General features: G+C 34.7%; 4 protein-coding genes across 6 annotated transcripts; all 4 read left to right on the top strand.

Annotated features, from left to right (window-relative positions):
• The first annotated feature begins 2939 nt into the window (after positions 1-2939).
• Positions 2940-6405, top strand: LOC108855132 (phytosulfokine receptor 1). The gene has a single exon (XM_018628861.2). It carries the CDS (start codon positions 3277-3279, stop codon positions 6334-6336), a length of 3060 nt encoding a protein of 1019 aa, XP_018484363.2. The 5' UTR covers positions 2940-3276; the 3' UTR covers positions 6337-6405.
• An 11313-nt stretch (positions 6406-17718) lies between these two features.
• Positions 17719-20064, top strand: LOC108851583 (uncharacterized). 3 transcript variants are annotated; one of them, XM_018625036.2, is made up of 6 exons: positions 17719-17910; positions 17980-18099; positions 18173-18311; positions 18522-19479; positions 19555-19636; positions 19714-20064. In XM_018625036.2, exons 2-6 carry the CDS (start codon positions 18070-18072, stop codon positions 19918-19920), a joined length of 1416 nt encoding a protein of 471 aa, XP_018480538.2. In that variant the 5' UTR covers positions 17719-17910; positions 17980-18069; the 3' UTR covers positions 19921-20064. The 3 variants fall into 3 exon arrangements, with proteins under 3 accessions (XP_018480538.2, XP_056865966.1, XP_018480539.2); XM_057009986.1 differs by having other exon boundaries at positions 17719-18099; XM_018625037.2 differs by having other exon boundaries at positions 17719-18099; positions 18177-18311.
• A 337-nt stretch (positions 20065-20401) lies between these two features.
• Positions 20402-21805, top strand: LOC108850380 (F-box/kelch-repeat protein At1g24800-like). Its single transcript, XM_018623922.2, has one exon. It carries the CDS (start codon positions 20552-20554, stop codon positions 21776-21778), a length of 1227 nt encoding a protein of 408 aa, XP_018479424.2. The 5' UTR covers positions 20402-20551; the 3' UTR covers positions 21779-21805.
• Positions 21806-22246: 441 nt separating this feature from the next.
• Positions 22247-25067, top strand: LOC108849633 (putative pentatricopeptide repeat-containing protein At2g02150). The gene has a single exon (XM_018623219.2). The coding sequence runs from the start codon at positions 22381-22383 to the stop codon at positions 24571-24573; it is 2193 nt and encodes a 730-aa protein (XP_018478721.2). The 5' UTR covers positions 22247-22380; the 3' UTR covers positions 24574-25067.
• Positions 25068-26034: the final 967 nt, after the last annotated feature.

The raw sequence follows: 26034 nt of genomic DNA on the forward strand, positions 1-26034 counted from the left end.
TATAAAGAAATATTTATATTCATATTAAAAAGTTTTTTAAAAAATTAAAAATCAAATTTGAATTTTACCTTAAAATAATATATTCTTTTAAATTTATTATCAAATTTATTATCACTGCATGACGAATGAAATCTCGTAGTTATGTTTTACAGTTAACATTACAATTGAATATATTGAATCGATCATAAAACATAATATAATATTTATATATTTTAACAAATATTATTTAAACTATCGATTAGTACATTTTTTATATTGAACTATAACATGTCATTATAAGAGAATCTAGGTCTCAAAATCAACAATTTTCTTTTTAAAAAAATTAATTAACTGTATTTAAGTCTTAAATATTTTAAAATTAATTTTAGTCAAAATTTAAAATTATTAATTTACAATAGATTCTACCGACAAATGTATTATATCTAATGTTAACGTTACATATGAATATATTGAGTCGATTACTAATGCATACAAAAAAATTGTGTCGGTATTGCAAAAAATACTATAAAACAAAATATGATTTAAAAGAATAATTTTGCCAAACATTTTTTAAACTATCTATTAATACCTTTTAAAAAAATAATTATAATGTATTTATCTTATTATAATAGAATATAAGTTTTAAATTGACATTTTTTTCATATTTATTGTATTCAAATCATATATAGTTTAAAATTTAATTAGTCAAAATTTAAAATTATCAATAATGTTCGATATCTATCAAAAATATATTTTAAAGTTAATGTTAGATATAAATATTTAACATGCAAATATTTGTCCTAATTGCAAAAGAAAAAGAATTATACGACAAAATATGATATTTTGTGATAAAATTTATATAGTTAGTGAAAACTTTTATTAAAAAATGTGAGTATTAGTCTAAGAAAACAATATTTAGTGTTTTTTTTTTTGTTAGAGAATCACATTTATTTATTTTTTACTAAGAATTACATTAATTAGCTGTTTACTATTAATGGTTTTTATTGGAAATATAATATGTTGATTTGAAGATGTAAATGGCAACATCTATATGCATGATCAAATATGAAAGATGTAGTCCTCAACATACAAACAATTTTTTTTTGGTAATAACATACAAGCAAAAATGATTGGGTCTATATACCTTTCCTCTTGGAGTATCATATGTTTCATAGAAAATCTCGATTGATGCCGAAGCTTTTATCGTAAATTAAGAATATCTTGTAGGACTGTTTTCATTCTTTGGTACCAACTTGCAAAAGAAAAATAAATAGTATGATTGAAAAAACAAAATTGTAGTTGAGAAAGAGAGATGTAAGGTGTCAACATCCGTGCTTTGACTTCTATCTATCTTTTGTCCTCATCTTTATTCCACGGGCTGACCTAACCGGTTACTCCCTCCTTCTCCGGTCAGTTTTAACTATTATTCAATTAATCATAAAACAAAATATAAATAAATAATTTTACACTTGCAACCTTTGCGATTTTTCTAATATGAGTAAATTAACAATTTGGATGACAAAGAAAAATCATAAAAGGAACACTTACAAAAAAAATTAATAGTCATTTGTTGACAATGAGAAAAGAAGCAAGCAACACTCAACTTTTTTTGTACCCTTTATTTTATAAGTTCGATCATTTTCATTTTCCTTTAAGTTGGATCATTTTTCATTATTCATTAGTTGTTCCAAAATTTCCACCTTCTAACTACAGATGGCAATTAGGCTCTCCCGTCCCGTTCCGTCCCATACCGCAGCGGGCTCGTCGTCGAGCGGGTCACGGCGGGCATGTCCCGCGCGGACTGCTGTCTTTCAAATGGCTGCCAAATCCCGTACCGTATAATTTATAAGCCTTCGCGGGCCGTCCCGCAGAACGCCTCCTTCAGTTTTCTTCATAAATGTTAAAGTAGAAGAGTTGTGTAAGAAAGTTGAAGAGACCTCAACAACATTGATCGCAACAATATACAATGTGATCACTCGCCGGTTTAATAGTCTTGAAGTAAGTGAGAACCATTTGGACAGTGAAATTCAACTCTTTCATGTATATTCCTTGTTTGAGTTTTTGTAAAGCAACGTTTCTGCATAGCACCAGTAACTTAATACTAATGGTTGCTTCATCTCCTTCAACCAAGATGTTGAACTTAGAGTATAGAGACAAGATTCTGCAGTAACTCAAATATCAATTCGAACAGTTCAAAGAACATGCAGTAGCTCTTCAACAAGCAGTAATTCTTTAACAACATCATTGTAACCATTGTTTTTTAAATCATCAATTGACAATACTGAAAACAAAACTCATCAATTTAAACAAAAAAATCTCACATAGTAATAAAACAATTTATAGTACTAAAAAAACAAGCAGAAATGGGGACTTATAGTTGCGGGTCTTCAAAATCCCGCGGATTAACCTGTCCCACATCCGGCCCATCCCGTTTTAAGCCCGTCCCGCATTCGTCCCGTCCCGTTGTGAGCCCGTCCCGCGAGGCCCGCAATTTTGCGGGTTTATCAAATGGAGGCCCAATCTCGTTCCACAGTAAATCTTTACGGGTCAGGCCCGCGGTCCAAGTCCTTGATTGTCATCCCTACTTCTAACCATTGAAGGCCAATGCTACATCTAGCATTATTCAAAGCAAGATTTAGAAAAATTAAAACAAAGACTTTCTCATGTCAATAATTATTTCAAAAAACATTTTATGGAATAGGACTTGATATAGTTAATAATCAAACTCCATGATAATTGCCAGAACAAAAAAGAAATATTTTTTTCTATAACTGGGAGTTGAAGAAAGAAAAGATGACAAAGCCATAAAAGGGGGATAAATAAACACGAGTATTAACTATTAACATCAAGATGAAAATAATATTCTTATTGACCGTCGTTACTGCCTATAGGAAAGGAACCTTTATTAAACAGCCTTCTTCTTTCTCCTCAGCACACCTTCCTCTAATTTTACTGTTTCAGTAAACACATCAGAGGAAATAAACCAAACACCCAACTCCTAACACTTTCTCTCTCTAGAAGCCTGCATTTAAAGACCCACCACTTGCTGTAGGTCTCTAGCGTGTTGAAGTCAAAAGTAGCCATTTCTCTCTCTCTCTCTCTCTCTCTATTGCTTCATCTTCATTGATCGTCAACTAAAAATGGCGACAACCAGAAAACCCCATCTTGTATTCTCTCTGATTCCTCAAGGGTTTTATTGATTTTTTGATTAAAAGCACACTTGCTCCTTCCTTCTCTCGGTACCAAAAAAAAAACATCACAAAAGCTTCTTCCTTTATTTTTGTCTCTGTACTTGAAATGCGTGTGTGGGTGGTTGTCATCGTCCTAACAGAGCTGCTACTATGCTTTCTCTGGGCCTCGGAATCTCAGACCCTCCTCACGTGCCACCCGCGTGACCTCGAGGCCCTGCGTGACTTCATATCCAATCTCAAACCCAAACCAGACGATTGGTCCATCAACGACGATTGCTGCAACTGGACCGGAGTCACCTGCAACAACAACAACAACAACAACAACTCTTCTCGCGTCACCAAACTCGAGCTCGGGAACAAAAAGCTGTCGGGGAAACTGTCCGAATCTCTAGGTGCGCTAGATCAGATCACGGTCCTCAACCTCTCACGCAACTTCATCAGAGACTCGATCCCTCTCTCCATATTCAACCTAACCACTCTCCAAACCCTCGATCTGAGCTCCAACGATCTCTCCGGAGAGATCCCTCCGAACACCGTGAACCTCCCTTCCCTCCAAAGTCTCGACCTTTCCTCCAACAAACTCAACGGCTCCCTCCCTTCCCACCTCTGCCTCAGCTCTCCTCGAATCAGAGTGATAAAACTCGCCGTTAACTACTTCGCCGGAGACTTCCCTCCCGGGCTCGGAGACTGCCTCCTCCTAGAGCATCTCTGCCTCGGCATGAACAACCTCACCGGTATCATCCCTCGAGATCTCTTCCGTCTCCAAAGGCTAAACCTTTTAGGTCTTCAAGAGAATCGTCTCTCTGGTCCGTTGAGTCCTGAGATCGGTAACCTCTCTGCTCTCGTTCGTCTCGATGTTTCGACTAACCACTTCTCCGGTTCGATCCCCGACGTGTTCGGGGAGATGACTCGGTTGAAGGAGCTCTTAGCTCAATCCAATAGATTCACCGGAGGGATCCCTAGTTCGTTATCGAACTCGCCCAGTTTGAATCTGCTTAACTTGAGGAACAACTCCTTAACCGGTCTTTTGCGATTGAACTGCACGGCGATGGTTGGTTTAAACTCTCTCGATTTAGGTACTAACCGGTTTAACGGCCGGTTACCTGAGAATCTCCCGGTTTGCAAACGGTTAAAGAACGTTAACCTCGCTCGCAACTCCTTTGGCGGACAAGTCCCCGAGAGTTACAAGGACTTCCAGAGCCTCTCTTTCTTCTCCTTATCCAACTCGAGCTTGTCAAACATATCATCAGCTCTCAGGATCCTTCAAAGCTGCAAGAACTTGACCACTCTCGTTCTCACGTTAAACTTCCACGGAGAGGCTTTACCACCTGACGGAGACGCGACTCCTCTTCGTTTCGAGAAGCTCAAGGTGCTTGTGGTTGCGAATTGTAAACTTACCGGTTCGATACCGAGATGGTTAAGCTCGAGTAATGATCTTCAGTTACTGGATCTTTCGTGGAACCGGTTAACCGGAGCTATACCGAGCTGGATAGGTGACTTCAAGGATCTTTTCTACTTGGACTTATCCAACAACTCTTTCACAGGAGAGATCCCAAAGAGCTTAACTAAACTCCAGAGCCTCACGAGCCGTAACATCTCGTTAGACGAGCCGTCTCCTGACTTCCCTTTCTTCATGAAGAGGAACGAGAGCGCCAGAGGTTTGCAGTACAATCAGATCGTCGGCTTCCCGCCGACGATCGAGCTTGGTCACAACAACCTCTCTGGACCTATCTGGGAGGAGTTCGGCAATCTCAAGAAGATTCACGTGTTTGATCTCAAGTGGAACTCGTTGTCTGGCTCCATCCCTAGCTCGTTGTCCGGTATGACTAGCTTGGAGGTTCTTGATCTTTCTAATAACCGTCTCTCCGGTTCGATCCCGAGCTCTCTTCAGAAGCTCACTTTCTTGTCCAAGTTCAGTGTAGCTAGTAACAATCTCTCTGGGAGGATACCTTCGGGTGGTCAGTTTCAGACGTTCCCGAACTCGAGCTTCGAGTTTAACGATCTATGCGGGGAGCACAGGCTCCCCTGTTCCGGAGATGAAGTGAACGGAACAACGACATTGATCATGCATTCGAGAAGAAGAAGAAGCAGAGGAGCTGAGATTGGGATGGCAGTTGGGATCGCGTTTGGTTCGGTCTTCCTTCTCACTCTTCTCACTTTGGTCGTGTTGCACGCGCGTAGAAGGTCAGTGGAAGTTGATCCGGAGATGGAAGAAGAGAACATGAACATTAAAGAAGTGGAAGAGATGGGGTCTAAGCTTGTGGTTCTGTTTCGAAACAACAACAACGATAAAGAAGATCTCTCCTTTGATGATATTCTTGACTCCACAAACAACTTCGACCAAGCTAATATTATTGGATGCGGCGGGTTCGGTCTGGTTTACAAGGCGGTGTTACCAGACGGAAGCAGAGTAGCCATCAAAAGGTTATCAGGAGACTGCGGTCAGATCGAGAGAGAGTTCAAAGCAGAAGTCGAAACACTCTCGAGAGCGCAGCATCCGAATCTTGTCCTCCTCCAAGGGTTCTGTTTCTACAAAACCGACAGGCTTTTGATCTACTCTTACATGGAGAACGGAAGCTTGGACTACTGGCTACACGAGCGCAACGACGGTCCAGCTCTGCTGGGTTGGAAAACACGTCTTAGGATCGCTCAGGGCGCTGCGAGAGGGTTGTTTTACTTGCATGAAGCTTGTGATCCTCACATCTTGCACCGTGATATCAAGTCCAGCAACATTCTTCTCGACGAGAACTTTGATTCTCATTTAGCGGACTTTGGACTCGCGAGGCTGATGAGTCCTTACGATACGCATGTGAGTACTGATTTGGTTGGGACTTTGGGTTACATTCCTCCTGAGTATGGACAAGCTTCGGTTGCTACGTTTAAAGGTGATGTGTATAGCTTTGGAGTTGTGCTTCTTGAGCTTTTGACTGATAAGAGACCGGTGGATATGTGTAAACCCAAGGGAGGGAGGGATTTGATCTCGTGGGTTGTGAGGATGAAGAGTGAGGGTCGAGCTAGTGAGGTTTTTGATCCGTTTATTCATGGTAAAGAGATTGAAGAAGAAGAGATGTTTAGGGTTCTTGAGGTTGCTTGTTTGTGTTTGAGCCATAACCCGAAACAGAGACCAACCACTGAACAGTTAGTCTCTTGGCTTGATGATGTCTAGATCCTCTCTTTGCAGAGATTACAGTGTGATACAATGTGAATAGTTTCTAAAGAATAATTTGTTTCTTCATTTTTTTATTTTATGTTAATCTCCATTGGTGATTCAGATTTTTAGATATTGAAGAAAAAAGACTGAAAGATAATACAATGTCTAAGTAAACCGGAAACTTTTTCTGTAATTTTGACAAGTTGTTCAAGAGTGGTGTGTTTCAAGCATTTTGAATAAGCAAACACACAATAACTTTTTTTGTTTGTATAGTTACTTTTCCATATACATTAATTTGCTTTATGGATCTCTGTTGATTATGTTATACCTTTGGAGATATGTAGTTGATTAAAAAAATATTGAATGTGGTAGCTAAATTCTTTTTGTCATTCAAAGAAGAATTCATTTTGGCCAACTAAAGTCAATGTTGATTAAGAAACCATTTTATTAACGTCATTTATGGGTGTGAAAATGTTGTTCCAACTCATTCAACCCAAAACATTCAAAGATTTTGACTTTTGTATGGTCAAAATATAACGTTTGCTTCTCTGGAAACATTTGAACTTTAGCATATTCCAAATGCCTTTCTATTGATTTCCCAATCCCCAAAGAGCACTAAATTGAATAATTTAATCTCTTTCAATGGTTATTTAATGTTGTAAGAGTGGATTCAGATTTCATAGTCAAGATGTGTACCTATGTCTCTTTTCAAAGTTACATGAAAGCAACAACAAAATCTGACAATGAAGCACAAAAGAAAAGAAAATAAAGGAGCACTAAAACTCATAATGCTTATATGATAGACTATCACTATCTCTTTTCAAAATGCAATTATAGTAGGACATCTCAAAATATGATTCATTCAATTTCTTTCTTTCATTTTTGTTTTGTTTTGTTTTGTTTTGTTGCCTCAAATTAAATAATTGATAACTTATAGATATGCTCATCTCATAGGCAAGATATTCATCTTTAGTGGATTTATCAATTCATGAGGATATCCTTGTCATGGATTAATTGATGTTTTTAACATTGGCATAAATATTATTTACTCATCTGTTTCATTTTAATTATCGTTGTATAATATCTATTTTTTGTTTTAAAATAAGTGTTATTTTGAAAATTTAATATAAAATTAACTAATTTGATTCTTTATACTCTTCGGTCTATTTTTATTGGTTGAAATTTAGTTAGGTATATAGATAATGATTTTTTTATTTCGAAAATATATAATTTTTTTTTAATTCGTGTGTATAAATCTAAAATGACAATTAAAATTAAACGAATGAAGTATTAGTTTAACTAATCTCTCAGGGAATGCATATACATAGTTCACATGAATCTCTTATGGGGATGTATTGAACTTGATATTTTAAGTTATTTAATATTTAAAGAGTTTTTAGATGATTTTAGGTGGATCTGAGAATTTGAGGTGAATTTTGTTAAATAACTCAACAACTCTAGAATTTCATCTAAAACAATGAGATTTGATTCTAAAAAATCATCTTAAATAACTAAAAATCATCTTAAATACTCTAAAAACAATTAAAGCACTCTAAAATTTCTAATTTAAATTTTGTTCAATAACAGTGGATTTCAGAGTGTTTTATGAATGACAAGTTCAATAACAGTGAATTTTAAAGTGTTTTTTAAATATACATTTGAATAACAACGAACTTGTCATTTTGATACAAATTAAAAAACACCCTCTTAATATAGTTTTACTAGTTGTTTAATAGTATTCCGGGTCACCGGATCATCGGGTCGACCGCGGATGAACCACATGTTAATTAATAAATTAATTTTATTATATAGTAATATATTAGTTATGAAAATAAATATATAGAAACTAAAGTTAAGTACTCAAACAACAAGTTTGGAAGCTCAAAATGCCATCTAAGATACTGCATTTCTTATGGAAAATGTTATCAAATAGTCTGGCGACAGGGAGTAATCTTAAAAGACGGCATATATTAACAGATGATCAATGTAAACGATGCTGCCAAGCTGCAGAAACAGAGAAGCATATTTTCTTTGATTGTCCTTATGCTAAGTCTTTGTGGCGCGCTTCAGGTATTTCCAATCATACTATAAACAGCTCTACAGCAACTTTTGAGGAGAAGATCAAGGAATGCTTTCATTGTAGTACATCATCATCACTTTCTCATCTACAAAAACTTCCCGTTTGGATTTTATGGAGGATTTGGAAGAGTAGGAATCTGCTTATTTTTCAACAAAGACACATATCATGGCAGATATCACTACAACAAGCAAGGAAAGATGCGAAAGAATGGCATGATTTCTCAAATCAAGACTTGAATACATCAACTCGCTCTAGGACTATTGGATGGACACCTGGTAATAAAACTTGGCAAAGACCTCCTGAGGATTGGATCAAATGCAACGTTGATGTTTTTTTTATCTCCAATACATTGGAAAGTAAGGCTGGATGGGTATACAGAGATCATTATGGAGTCTATAAAGGAGCAGGGCAAGCACTTGGAGTACAAGTCAAGAACGCTTTTGAAAGTGAACTACAAAGTATTTTAATTGCACTGCAATTTGCGCATACACAGGGTTATCAGGAGATTGCAAAAGGGCGTTTGGTGTTTTAAACAATAAGCTTATGCATTTTGATGCATATAATTGGATCAGAGATATTAAATGGTGGAAGGAGCAGTTTGAAGAGGTTGTTTTTGTCTGGACAGCTAGAGAAGCAAACTCCGTAGCAGACTTGTTAGCAAGAAGACCACTTCCTGAAGATATGACATTATGTATTCATAATTATGTGCCTGTTTTTATAACATCTGCTAAGCACAAAGACTATGTATCATCATCTTATCATAGTTAATAAAGTATCGACGTTATAAAAAAAAAGAAACTAAAATTAAGTATTCTAATATATTTATAAAACATAAAATAATATTTTAGATATGTATAAATTTTATGTTTAAAAAACATTTAGCTTTAGTTTCTATCTTTTAGTTTTTGACATACAAAATATCAAAAATAGTTTAGGTTATTTAAAACAAATTTTGTAACGAGTTAAGATCATTTAACAAAAAATATCAAGACTTAAAAATTCATAAATATTTATATATGTCTAATGCGAATAAGAAAATTAAACTTCAAATCCAAAATATACAAAAAGTAAAACATCATTAATAAATTGTCAATAACAAAACTGAAAACCTAATTCTTAATTAAAAATTATACAAAATAGATTTTAAAAATATAACTAAAAAATAAAAACTAAAAAAGAGTAAAAACAGTCTATTGATTCAATCAGTGGTTCCACCGGTAACCGGATTCTGGGTTTTAGTAGTTTTTACCGGGTTTTATTAGATTTTTAAATTTTGGTTTTTCTATAGAACCCAAACCAGATTTATTTTGGGTCACCGGATTTACCGGTTCAACCGCGAGTTCGGATCGGATTTCAAAACATTGCAAATATATCATATCCTCACTCCAAGGACAAAACCTTGTCCTTGGAAGAATGAGTTCTTCTCTGAACATGTAAATATTCTTTGATGATTGATTGGTCAGGTACGGTTATATTTACAAATTATTAGAAAACTGACTAATCAACGAAGCATGGCAAGGTAGAAGGAGCTCCTGCCAAGTTTTATTGGGTTGAACACGCTGCCAGTAGGAACCAACTATAATGTGAACACAAAAAGATTCTTGGAAGACTACTAGCAAAACAAGCTAGAGGTGGTATAGGTGATGCTTCATATATCGTGTAATCAGATGGAAAACAAATAAAAAAATCATACAATTCGAACAAGTAGCAGGCTAGCAGCAAGACATCTAAAATAAAGACCATCTACAACTAGTGACTACAGAACCACAAAACTCATCATCGTTAAAAAAGTAAAAAGTGTATTGCTTTTGTCTTTCTTTCCATCTTCAAATTCTAGATTTTAATAGGAAGAAAAATTAATCAAGTCATCAACACACAGAAGAGAGAATACCACTTTAACAACAAAATGTAGGTTTCAACGAAAACCTGAAAAATCCTTCATATTATAGTGTATACTACATTTTTTCATAACATTTATTTACAACATTACGTATGAAAGGAAACAACAACCTTAGGCGAATTCATTCCCATCATCAACCAAACTGATTAGCTTTACATCCTTTCTTCACCTCTTCTCATGCTTTTCTCTGTATTGAAACATGGTCTTGTCTTCGTCTGATCAATAGCTGTAGTTTCTTCACATTTCAGCGAATCTGATGGTATTGTGTAATGCCTCGCTTTGGTGGTAGCTTTCTCAAGATGAAGAGGACTAGAGAGGAACAAGGATCTTGTTACAAAACGTCATCAAGAACAAACAAAAGATAAAGCTAATGTTCATGATTAGATTCAATCCTTTGATAAAAAAAATAAAATAAAAAAATGATTAGATTGTATGATTAAGCTAAGAGAAAGTTTACCAGGTAATATATGAAGTTCAGGATAGGGTGATCCAACACATCAAGGTTTGCCCCCTCTACGAAAAGCAGCAAAACACATCTAAACCATATTAAATTACAAAAGCTTAATTTGGTTAGTCGTTAATTATAGAACTGACTACTATAATAAAGTATAGAAGATAACCCGACAAAGAAGGTAAGGATTATAGATATCAACACAATGAAGTGTTCTGTGTCTTTACCATATTACATCTGATGAGGAAACACGTGAAGCATATGGTTGTCACGTAACCAACCTACCATACATAAGAGTGAAACTGGGTTACAAGTAGTAAATACTAATAACTTTTTACTACTGATGTTTCACCTCTTGCAGCTTTTTGCGCCTTCCTTTAGATTCTACTGGAAACCGTTGCAACATTAGGAAAAGCCTGCCATGAGATAGATATAAAAGGACACAGAATCAAAAGCTTTAATGCGAGGCTATAATCATTTTCAAAGATGTACTCAACTTTAGCACCAAGAGAATCTAGTCTAAGCTCATCAAAGGCTCAAAGCAGAACAAGAATGCAAGCAAGATGTGCACAACTTGTGATCTCATTACTCAATGGTGGCTCTTGGCAACGCAATCTTAAGTAAAATGTATTTACGAATCAAGGATTTACGAAAATTCATGGTGGTGGGGGTAGCTATTGAATCAAGGATTTACGAAAATTCATGTGTAAATCCAAGAAAATCTGAGATTTGGATAAATCTTTAAAAAAAATTGTTACACGTTTTATGGATTTGGATAATATTTAAATATTTATTTAACTATTTTTTTTTTATTTTTTAAATTATTACAATTTGATATTTTATCTTTTTACGAAATATATAAATATAGAAAAGTTTTTAAATCGATTTTCATTTTTTTTACGTTTCAAACATTTTGTCTTTATTTTCAAAAATGTCAAGTAATTTTTTTTTTAAGAAAGTTTCAAAATATCATCATAGGAGGTGGTATTTCGATCATTAATTTTCACTATAAAATATCATCCAAACTCCACCAAATTCTATTTGATAGATTTTATTGACAAAATCCATATTTTCCAATAAGCTGCTATTTGAGAGAATTTGTACAAATAGCTAATCTAATAAGTTTAGATTTCATATAGAATTTGTAAATGCTAGACACAAAAGAGGGGATTTGACAAAAAAAAAGATCATCTCAAATCCTTGATCAAATAAGACTTCCAAAGTGTAGAAATGGTCCTGTGAAAATAAATCTCAAATATTTAAATAAACATTATTAGCTTGGAGTAGAATATATCTAATTTTAGTATATTAATTATTCAGAACAAAAGCAAATCAAACTAACCAGACTAGTTTACCAAATTATCATATTTGATTAAATGTTAAAAGGTACAATGATGTAAGATATCTATAAAAATACAAATGCTAATTAAAAATAAGACAAAATGCATCCATGTGTTCCAATAATTTTTAGTACTAATAAAATGTTTATTGAATATTATTGAACATGAAAATGTTTAATTTAATTTTACGAAAACTATTCCCTCAATATTTTTAAAGTTAGTTTTACGAAAGTTGTTTTAAACCAATACATAATTTTATTTTATTAAATTAGTTTCATAAAGTGTGGTCGGAATTACTTTTAGAGAAGTTGTTTTGTATAACACTGTTTAGTTATATATTAGTTTTAATAAGTTATTTTGTAAAATAGTGTTGTCCTATTTTAAGAAGTTTTCCATAAAACCTAGTTGGTTCAAAAATCTGTTAGTTAAGTCATTATGTTTTGAGGAATTGTTCTAAGATAACTTGTTCGCACAAAAATTGTTTCACCAAGTTTTTTGGAAAATGTTATACTAGGTCCATTTTGATGAATCATGCTAATATGACACTGGGTATGTAAATTGATTCTCTTTATCTTTCTGACTCGGTCATGTTGACGACATATTTCGTCATGTTAAAACGATTTTAGCCGTTGATGTTGATATGACGAATTTTACCTCATGGAGACTTTAAACTATGAGAGAGATATTTTATATATGTATCATATATAAATTCAGTGATAAGCATGTAATTTACCATTCAATTATTTTCACTTTCTCATGCAGTAATTAAAACACACCAAAAATGTGTAACATGGATTTATTATAAAATAAATAAAAATTAACATGTTGAGGTTACCAGTCAGTCTCATTCTAGACCGAATAAATAATATACTGATATTTATCATACATTTATATGTATATTGTTGTCTCAAATTAAAATAATTATTTATCATATATGACAAGAAATAGTCTTACCATCATATGTAAATAGTTTTTAAGAAGACAAACTCATGGTTTAGACACGACCCAATGATGTTGGAGTCCCTTTGCTTTATTATTTTTTTCTAAGTAAATTCCATCAATTCTAGCAATCCACGAACGTTTTTCACCACATCGATACGAACTAGCTCCTCTGTATGCACGCCATATAATTTGATGATTTTCCACTTTTTCTCCATGTCGTAAGAGGCAACGCCATACAATTCTTCGTGGTGTTCCTTGCTCTCTAACTGGAATTTGATATTTTTCATTGACTTTTACCTCATGGAGACTTTCAACTATGTTTGTGTTGGTTGAGCAATTAACTTTGAGAATGGTACCTGGATTAAGATTATTTTGAAATTCTAAAGTGTTCAGTTTACACCCAAAACCTCCATTCAAACCAACAAAACACGTAGAAAAAACTAGCATAAATATGAGGTATTTCATCTTTTTTATCTAAAATATTAGTTGAGAAAGATCTATAAAATGGAATATATTTATAGATTTTTTTTGTAAACATGCTTTAATCTTTTATTAAATACTAAACAGTTAGTGGCTAAATTAAACACATATATGAACCAATCAAATATGTGGTCGAAAAAACATTTGAGATCGAGAAATAAGGTGAATCAAATAATATTAAAACAAATGAATTAAGCATGCAAATTAGTGATGACCAGAAAACTAAAGAAAATAAAACAAAAAAAAATAATAACCACATGATATTTAATCTTCTGTGGTAGAAAAGAAAATTTTGACTTCTCCGTCTAGCACCACAATATTTTGAGCATTTTTATTATTTATATTTATATTTATCTAAACTAGTTCTATCAATAAATAAAATGTAATAATTTCAGCAGTATCCCATGAAATAGTTTTCAACTTTGAATTTTATTCAATACTTGAGCATTATTTATCGTCTATAAAATATTTTTTTAAATATCTATACTATATTTTCAAAGTGATGTTGTTTATGGGATTTCAATTTAAAAATTAGAGCGGTTAGAGTTGTTGTTTCCCTTAATAAATAATCTTAGTTTAATTTTTATATAATCATAATTTAAATAACGAAAATATATTTTGATTAAACATATATATTTTGATGAAAAACTTTATTATTTAGAAATAATTTTATATTTCATGTAATGTTTTTGAAAATATATATGTATCGTGTTGTTTTGAATTAATAATATATGTATAAATACATATTGATAAAATAATTATGTATGTATGTGCATATGTGAACCATCTAGTTTATAATAAAAGTTACATATAACTATTTTTAATTGAACATTTAATATATTATTTAATTAAAAAAATTCTCATGAACATCATTTAAAATAACAGAGAGCGAATAGAATTAACTATACTAAATTATAACTATACCATTTGAAAAAATTCCTATATCTGGCATAAAAAGCCGTCAGATGATATCTCATAGATTTTACTCATTTTTACCCATGATTTATATATGTTTTATAGTCTTTATATGCATTTGGAGTCTTATTAGAGTTTTTACAGGTTCAGGTATCCATTGGACATAATTAGAGTTTTTAGATCATTTTAGAGATTTTACGAAAGTTTTGCTAAAAATATGAAGGTGAAGTCGATTACTGAAGAGAACATCATTTGACCGATCACTATCAATGTCGATCGACGGCGAGCAATTCACGAGTTTAATGATGTTTTAAAGAAATTACAAATTTTATCCAGAAGTTCCAAGATTTACACCATAAGTCCATGGCCATTTGTTAGGTTATTATTGGGGTTTTCTATTGTTTTAAAGGCAGACTTCTTTTAATTCTTTTTAAGTTTGTTGAGAGAGATGCATACTTGATACCTTGAAAGATAGAGAGAGAGAGCTTAGGATTGGAGAGAGAGATCTGAACACCATACTAGAGAATATCTTGAACTCTCCCGCTTACTTATTTTACTTTGTTTGCTTTTCATCCTTATGTTATAGAAGTAATATTCAGACCAATATAATGTTGTTATGAATATGTCTGAGTAGTCTTATTATTAAATTTATGTTTTTTTAAATGTCGATCCATGTATTGCTGATATGAACTGATGTTAGGGTAATTTAAATAGTTTTTCATCTAGTTGTTCTTATTGCTAAGTCTAGGCCTGAACTTAGATCTTATACTTGAGTTACTTTGATCTCTCATCTATCTCATTTACCTATATATCTCATTTATTACTAAAAAGTTTTTTAAATTGTTTTACAGTTTTTAAAAAATATAAATGTTTAACCGTAATATTATTAAATTCTTTTATGTATAATTATCAAAAAGTACAAATGAGATATATTTTATCCAAAATAGATAAAAATCTATCTAAGATTATAATTTAAATATATACATATCTATTATTAAGTATAATTTAAAATTAAAAAATATATTATTTTATCTTAATTTTATGTTCAATTAAATCAAGTGTTTAACCGTAATATATTATTAACTTCTTTTATATATATAAAGATTCTAAAAATAATGTTCATTTGTACTTTTTGATAATTATTCATCTTTTATATCAATTTTTATTAATTTTATAAAAATTAATTTAGTATATTTTAGCCAAAATAAATAGATAAAAATATCTTATATTATGTTTTAAATATATACATATCTATTCTTAAGTATAATTTAAAATAATCAATTTTTATTTTATCTTAATTTTATATTCAATTAAATCAGAATTCATATTACAATATTAGTAAAAATATAATAAAATCTATAATACTAATATAATTTTATTTTTATATATTTTTATTACTGCACATGGTGCAGGAAAACACCTAGTATTATAGTAAATTTTTGCAATGTTTTTTGTTATGTTTCAACCCAGAATATGAGTTGTTCTTCAATGGTTTCTCTGTCTTTTGATTTTTGGATTGAATCTAATAAATCTGCTTTTCACTTTGAGCTTTATTTAGATCTCGTTTTGATTCCGATTCGAATTTCTTTTTGATCGTTCACTTCAACTGTTATCGAAAAGAATCAGACTTCAGTATTTGTTGAAGTCATCTATGGCCTTGTGTGAAGCTTCTCTGATGGAAGAAGATTGGGTAAGAAAGATTCTCCAAGTCGTTAATTAGAGTTGATTCAGCAGAGCAGGTATTCTTGTAAGGATCATGTAAAGAATTTTTCTTTGTCTCGACTTAAGATTTTTCAGATATAATTTTCGGTGAGTGAATTATTTTTTGATCTAGTTTCAGCAGTTAAAGTGGGAGGCAAATTCTGGAGTGCAAGATTAAAGGTTTAAAGCTCAAATAGAACGAAGCTACGCCGACGGTTTGCAACCCGATTAAGCAGTTGTTGAGTCATCCATCTTTCGGCGTATGCACTTACTCCCTGGAAACTCAAGTGAGATGAGAAAAGAATGACATATGTCTGGAAATATTGTATGTGGAAGGAGTGGTCTTACATGTCAAAAGATTTTTTAAACTGAGTTAATATAATGGTTTAGTTTTATATTGGGCTTCTCATTCATTGAGTTTATAATGGGGAAAATCGCATAAAAAACTTTCAAAGTGTCACGTACTAACGCTTTAAACCTTGAAGTTTTTCATTAACAATTTTAACTTTCAAAGTGGCATTTATATCAGAAAAACCTCCAAAGTAAAAAAATCAATCTGTAGAACTGGTAAAAAAGATGAAGTGCCAATTTTCTTTCAAAAATAATTATTTAAATAATTAAAAAGGAAAACTAAATAAAAAATCAGATTTTTATATAATAAAAAATATTAATAAAACTAAATAAACATTCAGAATGTTTTTTCCAAAAAATTCAGAAAATTAAATAAATATTTAGAAAATTAAATAAATATTTAGAAAATTAAATAAAAATAAAAAATTAACTAAAAATAAACAAAACTAAACTAAACTAAAATATAGAAAAATAAAAAAATCATAAATTTCAAAACAAATGAAAATTCAGAAGTTCAATATATATATATTTGTCATTTTCATTGATGATGTCGGAAATATCATTAAGATATGCTGAAAACCTTCATTAAGATATGTGAAAAACACTATTATCATAAGTGATATATTTGAAATTTTTATTGTAAATTATTATATGATATATTTTAAAAAACATCTTCTAATTTAAAATAAAAATATTTTGATTTTTAGAGTTTTTTTAATTTATGAATTTTTATTTAGTTTTTTGTGTAGTTTACTTTTATTTTATTTTATTTTTGTAGAATTTTAAGTGATTTTTTATTTTTATTTTTGTTTAATTTTATAAATATTTGTTTAATTTTCTAAAACTTGATTAAATTTTCTGAATTTTTTTTTTTAAAATTGAAATGTTTATTTAATGTTATGAATTTTCATTAAATTTCTGAATTTTATTTATTTTCTGAATTTTTTTTTATTAATTAAAGAATTTTTTTTTGGAAAAAAACCTGAAGCATTATTTTTTGAGCTGTACAACCGTCAACATTTTAATTTGGAAGTTTTTATGATAGAAATATCAATTTGAAAGTTAAAAATATTAGCGAAAAAACTTTAAAGTTTAAAATACCAGTAAGTGATACTTTCAAAGTTTTTTATGCGATTTTTCAGTTTATAATGAGATGGAATTGGACTTTTATTCTTGTACTCCTAGTTTGGAATTTCTTTAAATGAAATGAAGAAAAGTCGACAAAAAAAGCATTTATGAACTAGAGAATGGAAGATCACTGAATGATGGCAATTAATATAAAGTTTACTCAACTAAAGGCTTTTTCCATCACTCTGAATCTTCTTTGTTTTGATGTCAGCTTAGAAAAGAAAAAGGAGAGAGAGAGAAGAAAGAACAGAGTGTATCAGTCACTGTACTTCCGCAAGCTTCCAAGCTCCCCCCCATCACTGTACCCTCTCCCCCATTCAAATAATGGCTCTGATAAAATCTAATATATTATTTTAATCAATCTTCTTAGGATTCTTGTGATTGAGGAGAGGTCTCTCTCGAGACTTGAGTATAGACTAGATACGAAAAAGAGAAGAAAAAAAAAAGATTCTCTCTTTCGATGGATTACGAACGAATCGGAAAGACCCAGGTGATAAAAATGCTTCCTTTAATTACTCCTTTATCTCTTTCTCCCCTTTCACTAACTCTTGTTTTTGTGATAGGTAGTAGGCGCCGGCTTGTCTCCGAGGAAGCTAAGGAGTATGCTTCTTCTGGGTGCTGCTGATAAAAAGAAGAAAGAAGATATGCTTGAACCTACTCCTCCAATTATGAGATCTGGGTCAACTCAAAGTGATGACCTTGGTACACACTTTTCTTTTCCCCCTTTTTGATTAATGTTATTCCGAATCTAGGGTTCATGGTGGAGCCCCTTAATCATTTCCTTAATTACCCTTTTTTTTAAAACATCTTTGTCCTCATTTGATTAATGAAATCCCTTTTTAAGTATTTTCAAGTTGAAAAGGTCTGACCTTACTTTTTACTTATCAGCTTTTGTTGTTCTTTAAAACGCAGTTGCTAGTGGGTCAGATGATTGCAAAGACGTTGATGTTGTGTGTGAGATTACTGATGATTATGACGACAGTGTGAATGAAGCCAAGAGTGTTTCTGCAACCCTCTTTGAGTTTCAAAAGACAGAAAAGGACAAGGTCGCTCAAAGACTTCCCACTAGATCATTCTCCAAACCTGCTCCATCTAAATGGGACGATGCACAGAAATGGATCGCTAGTCCCACATCTAACCGACCAAAGACGACAGCAGGAGGACAGGTTCATCAGGCCCATCATGGGTCAAAGAAAGGGCCTAGCTTTGGTCGGCAGTCTTCTATGAAGATTCTTGAAGTTGCTGCTGCTGATCAAAGAGCTACTACGGTTGAAGAGCCTGTTGATACAAAGCGAATAGATGTGAGCCAAGTGAGAAAGGAGACGGCTGGACACAAGTTTGTCAGCTGGGAAGTGGATTCATATCTCAAACCTGTTGACAACTCCATTGTAGCATCAGCAACTGAAGTTAATCTCAGCCGTCATGACTCGTCTATTGCAACTGCGTTTGCTCAACCGCCTTCAACAGCGAGATCTGTGTCCATGAGAGACATGGGAACCGAGATGACTCCAATAGCGAGCCAAGAACCTTCAAGAAACGGGACGCCGATCAGGGCTACAACGCCGATCAGAAGTCCTATAAGTTCTGAACCTTCAAGTCCCGGGAGAAGAAGACAAGCATCAGCTTCTCAGATGACTAACAAGGAGCTCTCAGAGAAAGAGCTACAAATGAAGACTAGAAGAGAGATAATGGAGTTGGGGACACAGCTTGGGAAGTTAAACATTGCTGCTTGGGCTAGCAAAGAGGATGAAGACAAAGATGCTTCCACATCGTTGAAGAACAAAGATGCTTCTCTACAAACGTCTAAGAGTGTTTCTGAAGCTCGTGCTTCTGCGTGGGAGGAAGCGGAGAAGGCTAAGCACATGGCTAGGTATAACTCAGAACTTTGCATTGTTTGATCTGATAAAGAGGTTTAACTTAAAAATGACTTGTGTAAAATCTCTAGATTTAGACGGGAAGAGATGAAGATACAAGCATGGGAGAATCATCAGAAGGCGAAATCCGAAGCTGAGATGAGGAAAACAGAGGTTAGTAAGCATGAAAGCTCTGACAATGTAAACCGTGGGACTGTGCTTATAAGTATGTGGGAGTCTTGATCTTGCAGGTGGAAGTTGAAAGGATAAAGGGACGAGCGCAAGACAGGTTGATGAACAAACTAGCTGAGATCGAGAGGAAAGCAGAGGAGAAGCGAGCAGCGGCTGAAGCGAAGAAGAATCGTCAAGCAGCTAAAACAGAGAAACAAGCTGAACAAATCAGAAGAACAGGCAAAGTACCTTCATTGATGTCCTCTTGCTTTAGCTTTTGTTCTTAGTAACAACAAACAACATGGAAGTCCAATCTTTGTATTATTTTTGTACAATATAAGCTTTGTCAAAGTACATTTTTTTTAATTGGTGACATATTCATCTTTGTTACTTTGTAGATCTTTCAATCGGTTTATAACTCTTCTGCTTCAGACTCGGTTATGTTTGGGTTGTGGATAAATCTAGAAGTATTTTGGTTTAAATATGGTTTCTCTATTTTTTCAATATGATTTGTAGAGTTTTTATTTAATAAAAACTTTTTATTTTATTTCATAATTGTAATATCATAATAAATCAGCTTTATAAAAAAAACAATTTTTTTCTATAAATTGGTTTGTTTGCTTCCGTTACGATCTAGGTTAACTCAGACCAACGATTTATAATTTTGTCCGGTTCAAACTCAGTTCTGTTAAGGTCGGTTTAAATACTTAATCACGTGTATATATATTGTGATTTGGTAAACAATACTAATCTCCCGATTGCAAAAAAAAAGAAAAAAGGAAAAATCAGAGCTGTTTTGATGACTTTGGTCGCAAGTTAAAAAAAAATGGAAAAGTATTACTATTGCCCCAAACCAGAATCAAAGAGGTTATAAATACATGTTTCACGCAAGAGTTTTCTCCACAAGTTCTTCTTCTCATGGGAAATTATAAAGATTGTTTGAAGACCAGAGCGAATCTAAAGAAGCATAAGAAACGTGTAGTTAAAGTTGAAAGAGTGACGAGGTTTACCGATCTTCCACTAGACTTGGTTGGTGATAAGATACTCTCCAAGGTTCCGTTAACATCTCTCCAAGCAGTGCGTTCCACTTGCAAGTTATGGCACGCTTTATCCAGAGAATGGACCTTGAGTAACAACGCATCAGAATCAAAGCGGCACTTTTTGAGTTTCATGACGATGAGTTACAAGGTTTATTCACTGAGATTCCAGCTCCACGAAGACAAGTACATGGAAGTTTATCAATCTACAAATCATATGGATATATTTAATCAAGTCGAGATATCCAAAGTCTTTCACTGCGACGGCTTATTGTTATGCGTCCTCAAGGACAACTCGAGGCTCGCTGTGTGGAACCCTTATTTGGGGCAAACAAGGTGGATCGAAACTAGAAGAAAGTTTCACAATTGCGACAGGTATGCTCTCGGGTATGACAAGAAGCGTAACCACAAGATATTGAGATGTTTTGATGATTATGACATCAACAGAAGAAAACATTCTTTCATTGTCGAAATCTACGACTTGAGGTCTCATTCTTGGAGGGTTCTTGATGTTACTTCGGACTGGACGATAGATTATGATGCTAACGGTGCGTCTTTGAAGGGAAATACTTATTTTTTTGCTCAAGAGGAGATACCAATTGGTGATGGGGGTGGTATAGTGGTATCAGACCTTGAAGATTTTCTAATCTGTTTTGATTTTACAAACGAGAGATTTGGACCGCGTCTGCCTCTTCCGTTTCACTCTAGTTTACAAGAAGGCGTGACACTCTCTTGTGTTGGAGAAGAGCAGCTCTCGGTGCTATATGAACGGTTGTATACATTCGGGACATTGGAGTTTTGGGTGAGTACTAAGATTGAGCCCAGCACGGTTTCTTGGAGCAAGTTTTTGAAAGTGGATATGACATCATACGTTGGTTATTTGTCTCACGTTGAGAGTTTTGTCATTGACGAGGAGGAGAAAGTTGCAATGGTTTTCGATGGAGACAGAGACCAAAAACCCTCAAAGACCAAACCGTACTACAGGGCTTTGACCGTTGGAGATGGATACGTTGAATATGTTGGTGGTCTTAGAAAAAGTCCGACTGAGTCTCGTCCACCACTGGTGTGCTCGTCTTCTTATCTCCCAAGCTTAGTGCAAATCAACTAAGGAAAGAAAGAGATGTTTGTTTCTTGCATGCTACTGACTTCTTTTTTTTTTACTGACTTTGTTTTCTATTTGTTCTCAATCTTATGCCGGAAATTTTATAAGCTTGTGAACGCCTTTTCTCTGTTATTCGGTTTCTCTATATATAGTTTTTTTTCCTTTCTGAACTACTATCATCCTCTAAGTCGGACGCTTTCTTGGTTAAGTGGGCTGAACTCAGTTATTTGATGGACTCTGTTGAATGATGATTGTAATCCATGTCTAGCATCATGACTATTTCTTTGCGTAAACACTTAAACCGGAACTGTGTACTCTCTCTCACTGATCGATCCACATCCACTTACAATAAATTATCTAATAATTAAAAACCATACGTTGGGCCGGTAAAGCTTGCACCCAACGGCCCATTAAGAGTCCATATCTTACCAACTAAACACCCCCGAAAAAAGAAAAGAAAAGCAAAGTTAAGTCCTCAGGGAAGGAGACATCAACAAAACCCAGAGGGTTCGTTCATAAACCCTACTTTCCTCCTCCTCCTCCTCCTCCTCCTCCTCCTCCTCACTCGAATATCTGAGTAAAACACAATGTCTCCGAGTTAAAAAACGATGAGGCTCATTGTATCCCCTCTCCACTCCCTCCTCAAAATGCTCTGCTCTCTTCGCAACTTCATCCACTTTAATCGCAGATTCCCTCGCCATGTAAGCCCTCCTTTCCTCTGGTTCACTAGCTTCCTCTGCGTCATTCGATACCCTTTCGTCACCAAAACCACCGCCCCTCCTTCTTCAACCGACGGAGACTGGATCCGTAACGTCGTCAAGAACGATCTATGGGAAGATCCCCAAATCAACGATCCGATTCGCGTCCCGAAGATCCTCCTCGAACTGAGACAAGACCCTAGATTAGCCCTCAAGTTCTTCAATTGGTCAACGAGGTTTAACCGCACCGTTGAATCACACTCTATCATAGCACACATTCTCTTTTGCTCTAGAATGTATCACGACGCTAACACTATCCTTAGAGAGATGGTTATGTTAAACAACAGCTGCGACGTCGTTTTCGATGCGCTTTGGTCTACGAGGAACGTCTGTGTTCCCGGTTTCGGAGTGTTCGATGCTTTGTTCAGTGTTCTGATTGATCTCGACATGGTCGATGAGGCTTTGATGTGTTTCTCTAAGATGAAGAGGTTTAGGGTTTTCCCAAAGACTCGTTCTTGCAACGGTTTGCTTCAGAGGTTTGCGAAGCTGGGGAAGAGGGAAGGGATGAAGAGGTTTTTCAGGGATATGATTGGTGCTGGTTCGAGACCGAGTGTGTTTACTTATAATATAATGATAGATTGTATGTTTAAAGAAGGTGATGTTGAAGGTGCGAGAGGGTTGTTTGAGGAAATGAAGTTTAGAGGTTTGGTTCCTGATACTGTTACTTATAACTCTATGATTGATGGTTATGGGAAGGTTGGTAGGTTAGATGAGACCGTTTGTTTATTCGAGGAGATGAAGAGTGTGAGCTGTGAGCCTGATGTTGTTACGTACAACTCGTTGATTAACTGTTTCTGTAAAGCCGGGGTGTTGCCTAAGGGTCTGGTGTTCTACAGGGAGATGAAGCTGAGTGGGTTGAAACCTAATGTTGTTACTTACAGCACTTTGGTTGATGGGTTTTGTAAGGAGGGTATGATGGAACAGGCCGTGAAGTTTTATGTTGACATGAGAAGAGTTGGTCTTGTGCCTAATGAGTTTACTTATACTTCCCTCATTGATGCTAAATGTAAAACCGGTGATCTCTCTGATGCGTTTAGGCTGGGTGATGAGATGTTGGAGGTGGGTGTGGAGTGGAATGTGGTCACTTACACTGCGCTGATCGATGGTCTTTGTGATGCTGAGAGAATGCAAGAAGCTGAAGAGCTTTTTACCAAAATGGTTACAGCTGGTGTTGTTCCAAATCTTGCAAGCTACAACGCTCTGATTCATGGATTTGTAAAGGCGAAAAACATGGACAGAGCGTTAGAGCTTCTGAACGAGTTGAAGGGGAGAGGTATTAAACCAGATTTGCTGCTCTATGGAACTTTCATTTGGGGTTTGTGTGGTCTGGAGAAGATTGAGGCTGCTAAGGTTGTGATGAATGAAATGCAGGAGGATGGAATCAAAGCGAATACGTTGATCTACACAACCTTAATGGACGCTTACTTCAAGTCTGGCAACCCAGCAGAGGGATTGCATCTGCTAGAAGAGATGTTAAAACTTGATATTGAGGTCACTGTTGTTACCTTTTGCGTCTTGATTGATGGATTGTGCAAAAACAAGTTAGTTTCCAAGGCGGTTGATTATTTTGGGAGGATGAGCAACGAGTTTGGTATACAAGCTAACGCAGCGGTATACACAGCGATGATTGATGGTCTCTGTAAAGAGAATCAAGTTGAGGCTGCAACGACTGTTTTTGAAGAAATGGCTCAAGAGGGTCTAGTTCCGGACAGAACAGCATACACATCGTTAATGGATGGGAACTTGAAGCAGGGGAATGTGCTAGAGGGTTTGGCTTTACGAGACAAAATGGCTGAGATTGGTATGAAGCTTGATTTGCTTGCTTACACTTCATTAGTCTGGGGGTTATCTCAGTGCAATCAGTTGCAGAAAGCGAGATCCTTCCTTGAGGAAATGATTGGGGAAGGGATTCTACCTGACGAGGTTTTGTGTATTAGTGTCTTGAAGAAACACTATGAGGTTGGATGTATAGAGGAAGCTGTAGAGTTGCAGAGTTATTTGATGAAGCATCAGCTTTTGAATACGCCACATCCAGACATGTGAAACTCAGGAAGATGCAATCTTTCTGCTCTTATCAGACCGATTCAGGTATTTGGATCTAAGCCTCGTTTCTTGTGGAGAAAATGAGGAAACAAGAAACCAGAGTGTTTGAATCTTCAGCCTTAGCTTCTCCTGAGAATCTATCGGCTAATCATCCGAGGAGAAGCTGCAAGAGCTGAGATATGAAAACAAATCCAGTGATGGGGTTTTGTGATATTAAACTCTTGAGTTGCGTCTGTGATAAGTCTTTTTGTTGCAGACTTTAAGCTCTGCTCTGAAGTGTTGAGCTATCCAAAAGATGAGAGAAAAGAGCGAATATGATTATATCAAGTGATTTGCTTACAGATAGTTTAAAGGCTTTGAAGGTTCTTCATTGTTTTTTGTATTTGTTGCTTTGAGGAACCGATCAGAAGTCCTAATTTTTGTTGTGTACATTTCTTTTTTTTTTTATTTTTACCCCAGTATGTAATTTCTTTTATTGATGATTGGAAAGTTAATTTGTAATGGAGAATTATAATTGCATATCAAAATCAACAACACACTCCTTCCAAACATCACATGTCATATATTTGCCACATCAGTTTCACCAGAGCCACCACCACCATCATCAATCTATTTACCGAAGTCAACACGCAGCCGTGCATTCTTCCTGTCAGAACCAGTCACCATCTATTTTGCAGCACATGGGTTTGCTAGCAACCCCTCACCGTAGGCCATGTTATAGCAAGAGGCTTGGGAGTTGGGACATAGTTGTTGGGCGCAACTCCGGATCCTTCCATCTTCTTCACCTTATCTGGGTTACTCTATGAAGCTCACAAGAGGAACGAGGGTCCAGAATGCATACCTGACTTCCAAGACCAAGCACAAATGTGCATTCTCCTCCACAAACAAGAACGATGGGTTAAGTTGAGGCAGCATCCAAAGCATGAGGGAAATGGGTACCTGCAATAAGATGAAGGGATTCAACCTGTCAAACAAGTCACAAGGACAACCATTCGACACAGGGATGGCTGAATCCCAAGCGCACTGTCACAGAGAAGAACAAGATCCTCGGGGACAAACCGAAGCTCCATAGAGGTGTTAGTTAGGATATGATAATATCCTAAAGTATATTCTTATGTATATCCTTGTGTAGTTACGATATCATTAGATATCGATAGACACGAACTCTTGTATAAATATACTTATGTGATCAATGAAACAATCATCGAATCATAAACACTTTCAAGAGGCTGAGTCATCTCAATACCAAAAGCAGCTAACCGGTGACAGGTGGAAGCCGCACACAAGAAGAACCGAACCCGAAGAACCACAGACTGCGCAAATCTGTAAAGGTCTCTATCCATGAACCGGAGAAAGACAAAAAGAACAAGAAAAGCTGACCGGAAAACCGAAACCTGAGCATAGACAACTCCACGCGTCGGCCACACCAGAAGCCTTCACGCCTTCACGCACTGACGGGAA

This window comes from Raphanus sativus, chromosome 4, assembly GCF_000801105.2.
Source record: "Raphanus sativus cultivar WK10039 chromosome 4, ASM80110v3, whole genome shotgun sequence".
Taxonomy (NCBI): Eukaryota; Viridiplantae; Streptophyta; class Magnoliopsida; order Brassicales; family Brassicaceae; genus Raphanus; species Raphanus sativus.

What these genes read in the sequence shown, in the direction of transcription:
- LOC108850380 (XM_018623922.2), top strand. Translation starts at nt 20,552, where the DNA reads ATGGGAAATTATAAAGATTGTTTGAAGACCAGAGCGAATCTAAAGAAG.
- LOC108849633 (XM_018623219.2), top strand. Translation starts at nt 22,381, where the DNA reads ATGAGGCTCATTGTATCCCCTCTCCACTCCCTCCTCAAAATGCTCTGC.
- LOC108855132 (XM_018628861.2), top strand. Translation starts at nt 3,277, where the DNA reads ATGCGTGTGTGGGTGGTTGTCATCGTCCTAACAGAGCTGCTACTATGC.
- LOC108851583 (XM_057009986.1), top strand. Translation starts at nt 18,070, where the DNA reads ATGGATTACGAACGAATCGGAAAGACCCAG. An exon ending in AACGAATCGGAAAGACCCAG is followed by an intron (nt 18,100 to 18,172) that starts GTGATAAAAATG and finishes TTTTTGTGATAG; the next exon opens with GTAGTAGGCGCCGGCTTGTC. An exon ending in AAGGCTAAGCACATGGCTAG is followed by an intron (nt 19,480 to 19,554) that starts GTATAACTCAGA and finishes TAAAATCTCTAG; the next exon opens with ATTTAGACGGGAAGAGATGA.